Below are 9180 nucleotides of genomic sequence, written 5' to 3' on the forward strand. Positions count from 1 at the left end.
TGCAAAAGACTACTTTATTTTCCAACAACACCAAAAATGAAAGCAAACACAAAAGTTAAACTACAAAATTCTTGTAATCATGTATTTGTTGTTTGTGTATTCAAATAGGGGTTATATTTTATTTTAGGTGAAGTTTAGCCACACCATAGGCATTTCCTGCAGTGATCTATGCAAAGGATGTGTCCTAGGGATAGGGGGGTTGACCTTGTCACTCACTGCCGGAGCACACTGGATCCCCCTCAACAACGTACCACACCTCACTGTGTCTGTTTTTCTTGGGCTTTGGACTGCCAGAGAAACATTAAAAAAACACACAGAAATGTTAGAATATGAGTTCCATACACTAGGCTTGTTTTAAACTTTGTTTCCAATTGTTGTCATTTTATTACCTGTCATATCCGGCTGTGTAGTGGAATCCTTTCCTGTACTGTGCTCTGGCAGTGTCAAGAGCGGTGGAGAGTTCCTTAGAGTACTTATTATCAGAAAAGGTGTGCATCATTTCTCCATGGCTGAGCACATAGACATTCATAGCTGGCATCTCTTGGATGTAAACCTGCAAGTCAGCAAATTTTCCTGATCAGCCGGAGCCAAAAGAATGATCTCAGAGAAAAAGATTAAAGCTTCATCATAAGGTTTACAGCATTATTAGTTGGTTTTGGGGGATTCATCTGATATTCCTCTGGCAGCAAGAAACTCATGGTATAGACATCCCTCTTAAAAATGCTCTTTTCCGGAATTTTCATAAGAACAGGAGCAGTCATATTGATTTTTTGGCCTGCAAGAGAACACAAATCACAACAAAATATTGCAAATTGCATTTATTTACCAAAAAGCAAATACATATATTGTGTCAATATACAAAACAATTGGGTTAAATAAAATTCAAAATTTAGACAGAACCCATATTTACAATGAGTGAAAAATGACCTCAATCTTTCAATATGTCAAATCAAACCATTCACTGACAACTTTTGGATGAAAGACACCAAAGAAATGAGATCAAATGTTTTCTGCAGTGTGTTCTGTATGCAAATTTTATGTTGATGTTACCTCTATTGTTGTTTATGTGTGTTTTATTCTTCAAATTAAATCTTTTGTCTCAGCAATAGCTGTAAAAAACAGGATGAGTGAAAACAATGGTATGCTCCAGTCACATACTAACCTTTATCATTTTCACCAGTGATATACCCATACAGTCGCCAAAAAGATGGTACCATCATCAATTCCATAGAGAAGGTGGTGTAATCAGTTGAAACCCATTTCACAGAGTCATAATGACGCACCTGAAACATTTTGTGTCATATTTGAAAACACTCTCCACCAAACAATGATAGATATAGGCACCAGACAATGAATGCGCTTCCAAACATATATGCACCATTTTCATTTTTATTCAATTTGTTCTCAGAGACTCGCACCTCATATTTAGGGGTCTTGCAAATCAAGTCAAACAGCAGGCACTGCTCTGTCTCACGACAGAATTCCAGCAGGGAAGAGTTTCTGTAAAGTCAGAAAATAAATAATATTTTCTATGCATACATAAGAACATGTTAAAGGACTAACTACTTGTGGCAGATGCTGAGTTAAAGCGTTACTGAGTTAAACATTCATACCCAACTTTTGCCTCAGCTGTTAGAACCAGCAGAAGACCAATAAAACCTGAAAGACAAATCTTGAGACACACATGTGAAGTTTTTTTTTCTTTTTCTTTACTAAATTGAACTTTAATGCATTTCAGGTAACCAAGAACAGTGGTAATGTAAAAATGTACTTACATTGCAGCTCAGTGTTGAGCTGTCAGTGTCCCAAACAGGAATCTCCTTACACTGACCCAAAGCAAGTATTTATTCCCCTCTGGTTATGAAAGGAAAACAAGCCACTCCCTTAACTCCTAACTCAAACCAGACAACAGAGAGGCAGGACAAATCTCCAGAAATATAAGAATGTGGAAATACTTGTCTCATTTATATGTTTTGGAACCTAGCCTTTTTATAAAATAAAACTACAGATATTCACATAACTTAACATAACTTCACAGAACGTTGAAGAAAGTCCTTTGGTTGACTTCAGACAATGTGACATAAAGGTCAACAACAGTAACCTTGACTGTCACATTATGCAGTCATCAAACCAATAACAATTATGCACCATATTCCTGTCTCTTTGGACTAACAAGAGAAGTGTGATTTTCTTCTGGCTGTACTGTAGCTTCTGGCAGAAATGCACAAATGCTTTTTTAAACCAGAAATACCAAAAAATCTAAATATGATCTTTCTAAAAGTTCAATTTGCTTTAAATATTACCAGATATTTCTTTCTTGTTTCTCCTGCCAAGACATAATTAAGTGGGCACAGCTTGTTGGATTGACACTTTATTTTACAAAGATAAATAAGTACATTGTTATGACAGAACATTCTCTGATTGTCTTGTTCACACGCAGTTTTATTTAACAATGGACTGTAGACAAAATATTTTAAAAACACCTCGGATCAGGTTCGCAAGTAGACTAAAGGAATTAGTAACACTGATAAGACCTTTTCTAAAACTCTCACAATACCTGTTTTGTTCCTGCAGGACACCCAATCTGAACTGGGAGACAGAATGGTCAGCTACGCCCATGTGTATAATGGACAAGAAACTATTATGCAACTGAAAATACTAAAAGATAGTAAGAATGTTAATAATTAATATAAATTTTAAATATATAAATATAGCTAAAATATTCAGTAGGGAAGCAGTTACTACCACTGTGGGCTCCATCCTCACCGACCACTGGAGTTTGAGGCTAGCCCCTCACAACCATTTAAGAATTAGGTGGGTGAAGAAGATGGATGGAAGGACAAATGGATGAGTCTTCTTTTTTTTTTCTAAACTGACACAATGAAAAAACTATATATAACAATGTTACATTTGAACAAAATCAATATAAGTAAGAAATAAGAGCTCAACGAAATACAAATATCTACAATTGACAGCATCTCTTAGTGTTGCAAGGCACATTTTTTGAAGTTTTCATAACACTGAAAAAAACTACTGTCAGCAGAATGGTTTGTGTTATAATGTGTACTTTTTCAATGATGAAATGTTATTTTAACAAGTGTGGGTGCTTCTAGGGAATGTATTACCACACTCCCTATTCTTGCAGAAAGGAAACCTCTTAAAAAATTACAATTGCAATAAAATGATCACACAACAGGGGTGTCACATTCATTATTTTAACTCCAGGGAGAACTATACCTGTTACAGTGACTGATTAATTTTTCTTTTGTTCAAATGATTCAGGGAGCAGGAGATGTTTCAAACCTTTTGGCAAAGACAAACAGCTGTTAAACATCTAATTCAAATAAATATATGCTTCTTTGTCCAACAGTTTGCCCAACCCTTAATCAAGGAAAATAACTGGAAAAAACTGGTTTAGAGCAGTTTAAATTGCATACTAGTGGGGATATGTAGATGTTATGTAACCTTCCAGAAAGGCGTGATTGATTTTGCTTTTGTCACTGAGAAAAAGGATAGAAATGAAAACACTCCCAGGGTTACAAAAAAACACGTGGCAGTTTTTCCTAATCCTAAAACAAAGTATTTATATGAACTAAAAGTGCAAATATAATGTCATGTAACGTGTTTCATAAAGGTCCAGTGGTTGTGCAAGTTACTGCATTGTTTTGGCCTTCTGGGAGCAGTGAAGCTGAGTCATTAATAAATTCACTAGCACCATCTGTTCTTTATCCATATGAAACTCAACATGGGAACTTCTTTTTTTTTTTAATCTTTAACACTTCTCTGTGACACAGCTGACCCTGAAAATGATCTCTTTTGGCATCAGCTGTAAAATATACATTGATTTTTGATATTTATTAACCTAATTTTACTTTGGGCTTTGGATAATGTGTTGGGAGTAAATAATTGTTATTATAACTTCAATTAAGATAGCTTTTTGAGAATTGTTGGAAATAATTATTATTGTGATTACTGTAAGGCCAGAAATATTCATATAGGCTTAAATGTTAATTATACATTAGTCCTTACTTTGACAAGATCAAGGCCTGTTACCTTTTTAGTATAATGACTGACGGTAGCTGGTAGTCTCATTTTGCCAGCAATAATAGGATTGCATTGTCTAAAAAGCATAAAAAGGATTGCATTGTTTGATAGCACTCTCTGGGCTGAATAACAACATTCAAAACACTGGGAAAGTCCAAGAAACACTGTTAAGCTTCAAGAAGGAGAATTGGAGATTCAAACAAAATGGCGTCATTTGAGCCATCTCATTAACAACAGCAGATTCCAACATGATCAGGTTAAACAACTGTATGCAAGTACTAGTTATTCATCCTTGCTACCACTTTGGTAAGGTGTGAAAGACACAAGCTATTCTATATTTTACATTTTCATGGACTGACAAGATGTGGATGAACCAAAAAGCCCCTGTTTCAAAACAAACCCCTTCAAACCAGACTGAAATCTGCTGCTGCTCACATGTAAAAGCCCAATATCATCTGGAGAAAGGTTCTATGGTCAGACAAGACAAACATTCAGTTCTTTGGTCTACATTATAACAAAAGGTATATTTTTAAGGTGTCAAACTTAGACCTTTGGACCTCAAAATGCCATAGCCACAGTCAAGCATGGTGGTGGTAGAATCATGCTAGTGTCATTTCACATTTCACAGTAATAATTTCATTGCTTCTGACAGTGAGTCCATTACTTCTTTTTTGAAAAAGTACGAAGAACATAGAAGAAATTCACAAATGTTATCTATACAATATGACTGCTAGACACTCTGGTAACATACCTAAGTAATTGAAAGTGATCTTGGGGAACTAGTGCAAAAAATAAGATTTCAAAACATAAAATACTTAATAAAAACTACTTTGCTCACCTCAGTGCTTTCAGTAAAATGCTCTGGTGATGGACATTATATTTTTTGAAGAGAAAGAGGAAGTTTCCTGAACCCTAACCCTATAATTCTGGTGTCATTTAAAAGTGCTAAATGTCCTCTACAGAGAACAAACTAAACAGTTAGCATGTATTCAGCATGCTTGGACCTTTTTAGCATGGCCTTTGTTCACATTTGTTTACATGAATGACAGGAGCCAGACAGATTTCATTTGAGAAGTGTTATATAGATACAATAAGATATTGGGAGCACATCTCAACAAAGGAGAAACTAACTCCACCTGGGGTAACAGTAAGCTATTATTTTACCAGATTACAGGAGGGAGGGTTGAACATGAACTGTATTATTACACTGAAAATAACATTTGATTCAATTGTTAAACTGGGACTATAACTATTGTATTTGTTCATTCTCTGGACCTTGTGCTGACATATGGCATTGAGTGTAAAGACATAACAATATTTTCTCTTAACCCTGTCCTGTCTGACCATTTTTTAATAACCTTTGAGTTTAATTTAACTGAGTACTCCACACCTGAAAGAAAATTTCATTATAGTAGATTTTATCAGACAATGCTGTAACAACTTTTAAAGAATCTGTTCCACTTTTTATTTCCTCATTATCACAGAAAAGCACAATAGAGGGCAATAATTTTGTTTCTTCCCCTTCACAAATTGATTCTCTTGTTCATATTGTTACTTCATCATTGTGTGGTGCATTAGACAATGCAGCCCCCTTGAAAAAGAAGGTAATTATTCATAGGAGGCTAGCTCCTTGGTTTAAATCAGAGCTGCGTACTTTAAATCAGAATCAGAATCAGCTTTATTGCCAAGTTCGTACATACAAACAAGGAATTTGACTCCGGTACACTTTGCTCTTTTGTTCTGTTTTTGCATTACAGAATATACATATTTACAATGTACAATATACAATGTACAATGCAATATTCTGCATTACAGAATATACAAATGTACAATTTACAATGTACAATATACACATATCTAATAGAAAAGGTGGATTTGCAACATCTGTATGCTGTTGTTCTGTACTGTATTGAATGTTCAACAGAGAAGCAGCCTGGGGGAAGAAACTGTCTCTGTGGCGGCTGCTTTTAGTAAACAGTGCTCTGTAGCGGCGGCCTGAAGGTAAAACTCTAAACAGTTTATGTGCAGGGTGTGTGGGGGTCTGCAGAGATTTTGGCAGCTCTTTTCTTGACCCTAGACCTGTATAAGTCCTGGATGGAGGGAAGGTCAGCCCTGATTATTCTCTCTGCAGTCCTGATTATTCGTTGCAGTCTGGACCTGTCCTGTTTTGTGGATGAGCTAAACCACACTGAGATGGATGAAGACAGGACAGATTGAATGATGGCAGTGTAGAAGATGACCAGCAGCTCCTGTGGAAGGTTGAACTTCTTGAGTTGCCTCAGGAAGTACAGTCTCTGCTGGGCCTTCTTTCGAACAGTGTCTATGTGTGAAGACCATCTCAGGTCCTCAGAGATGGTGGTTCCTAAGAACCTGAAGTGGTCCACGGCCGATACAGTGTTGTTGAGGATGGTGAGGGGGGTGTATGGGGGTGGTGTTCTCCGAAAGTCCACCACCATTTCCACAGTCTTGAGTGGGTTGAGTTCCAGGTAGTTCTGACCGCACCAGTGTACCAGCCGATCCACCTGCTGTCTGTATGCTGACTCATTACCGTCCTGGATCAGACCAATGACAGTGGTGTCGTCTGCAAACGTAAGGAGTTTCACGGACGAGTCCGATGAGGTGCAGTCATTTGTGTACAGAGAGAAGAGGAGTGGGGATAGAACACACCCCTGGGGGGCACCAGTACTTATTGATCTGGATCGGGAGAAGATGCTCCCCAGTCTCACCTGCTGCTGTCGGTCCGTCAGGAAGCTGTTGATCCACTGACAGGTGGAGGCTGGGACGTTGAGCTGGGTGAGCTTCTGGTGGAGGATGTCTCGTAAGATAGTGTTGAAGGCCGAGCTGAAGTCTACAAACAGGATCCTGGCGTACGTCCCTGGGTGGTCGAGGTGTTGCAGGATGAAGTGTAGACCTAAGTTAACAGCATCATCTGCCGACCTGTTTGCTCGGTAAGCAAATTGCAGGGGTTCCCGCAGGGGGCCTGTGATGTCTTTCAGGTGCTTCAACACCAGCCGCTCAAAGGAAGTTAGAAAATTGGAGAGAAAATGGCGCTCTACACACCTAGAGGATTCCTACTTACTCTGGAAAAATGGCCTACTGTTGTATAAAAAGACACTTCGCCAATCCAGAACAGCTTATTTCTCATCATTAATAGAAGAGAACAAGAATAATCCTAGGTTTCTCTTTAGTACAGTAGCTAAACTTACAGAGTCATAACTCTGTTGAGCCATCCATTTCCTTAGCTCTCAGGAGTCATGACTTAATAGGATTCTTCCAAAATAAAACTGATTCTATTAAAAAGAAAATTTTTGACATACTCCCGAAGATAATTACTTCATCCTCAGCAAGTGAGACAACATTGGAAAGAACTGTAGAACCTGATCTGTGTTTGGACTGTTTTGATCCTGTGAAGCTTCCTGAGTTATCAGAAATATTAGCTTCATCTAAACCTTCAACTTGTATGTTAGACCCAATCCCAACCAAATTATTTAAGGAAGTGTTCCCACTGATTAACAGCCCCATTTTAGATATGATTAATCTATCTTTAGTAAATGGATATGTACCACAAGCTTTTAAGGTAGCTGTAATTAAACCTTTACTTAAGAAACCTTCGCTTGATCGAGATGACTTGAAAAATTACAGACCTATATCCAATCTTCCATTCTTATCTAAAATTCTTGAGAAAACAGTAGTTAATCAAATGTGTGAACATTTACACAGCAATGACCTGTTTGAAGAGTTTCAGTCAGGCTTCAGAGCTCATCATAGCACTGAAACAGCTCTGCTGAAAGTCACTAATGATATTCTTATGGCCTTAGATAATGGACTTGTGTCTGTTCTGGTTCTGTTAGATCTCAGTGCTGCATTTGATACAGTCGACCATAATATTCTCTTAGAAAGGCTGGAATAAGCTGTAGGGATCAGGGGAACAGCGCTAGGCTGGTTTAAATCTTATCTGTCTGACAGATTCCAGTTTGTTCATGTAAATGATAAATCATCTTTAAACTCCAGGGTTAATTGTGGAGTACCACAGGGTTCAGTACTTGGGCCAATTCTCTTTACTATATATATGCTTTCAATTGGTCAAATTATCAGGCAGCATAGGATACATTTTCACTGTTATGCTGATGATACTCAGCTTTACTTATCCATAAATCCTGATGAGCCCAACCAGTTTGATAGACTACAAGCATGTCTTGAAGATATAAAAACTTGGATGACTTTAAATTTTTTGCTTCTAAATTCAGACAAGACAGAAGTTGTCGTCTTTGGACCGGAGTCTTTAAAAAAGAAACTGCTCAGTCAATCACTTAACCTGGATGGCATTAAATTGACCTCCGATAATAAAGTAAAAAACCTTGGTGTTATTTTTGACTAGGACATGCCATTTAAATCCCATATTAAACAGGTTTCAAGGATTTCCTTCTTTCACCTCTGGAACATTGCCAAAATTAGAAATATCCTGTCCAGGAGTGACGGTGAAAAACTAGTCCATGCATTTGTTACTTCAAGGCTGGACTATTGTAATTGTTTACTATCAGGATGTCCACAAAATGCAGTTAAAAGCCTTCAGCTGATTCAAAATGCTGCAGCAAGAGTTCTGATGAAAATTAAAAAGAGAGATCATATTTCTCCTATTTTAGCTTCCCTTCATTGGCTCCCTGTTAAATCCAGAATAGAATTTAAAATTATCCTCCTTAATGATCTAGCTCCATCATACATCAAAGATCTGATTGTTCCATATGTTCCAAACAGAGCACTTTGTTCTCAGACTGCAGGTTTACTGGTGGTTCCTAGAGTCTCTAGAAGTAGAATGGGAAGCAGATCCTTTAGTTATCAGGCTCCTCTCCTGTGGAACCAGCTCCCAGTTTTAGTCCGTGAGGCAGACACCCTGTCTACTTTTAAGGCTAGGCTTAAAACTTTCCTTTTTGATAAAGCTTATAGTTCGAGTGGTTTAGGTTATCCTGAGCTATCTCTGTAGTTATGCTGCTGTAGGCTTAGGCTGCTGGAGGTTTCGTCCTGTTAAAAGGGAGTTTTTCCTCTCCACTGTTGCTACATACATGCTCAGTATGAGCGACTGGTGCAAAGTCAACGCCAGTGACTGTCCACTGTCTCTACAAGCTCATCCAGGAGGAG

The 9180-nt window shown here is 37.7% G+C and overlaps 1 protein-coding gene across 1 annotated transcript; it reads right to left on the minus strand.

Annotated features, from left to right (window-relative positions):
- Positions 1-4092, minus strand: LOC124864160 (heme-binding protein 2-like). Its single transcript, XM_047358826.1, has 8 exons — positions 4075-4092; positions 1776-1826; positions 1614-1672; positions 1419-1500; positions 1163-1283; positions 639-775; positions 390-553; positions 1-287 (listed from the first exon to the last, which is right to left on the minus strand). The coding sequence occupies exons 1-8, from the start codon at positions 4090-4092 to the stop codon at positions 209-211; spliced, it is 711 nt and encodes a 236-aa protein (XP_047214782.1). The 3' UTR covers positions 1-208.
- Positions 4093-9180: the final 5088 nt, after the last annotated feature.

Source organism: Girardinichthys multiradiatus, chromosome Y (assembly GCF_021462225.1).
Source record: "Girardinichthys multiradiatus isolate DD_20200921_A chromosome Y, DD_fGirMul_XY1, whole genome shotgun sequence".
Lineage (NCBI taxonomy): Eukaryota > Metazoa > Chordata > Actinopteri > Cyprinodontiformes > Goodeidae > Girardinichthys > Girardinichthys multiradiatus.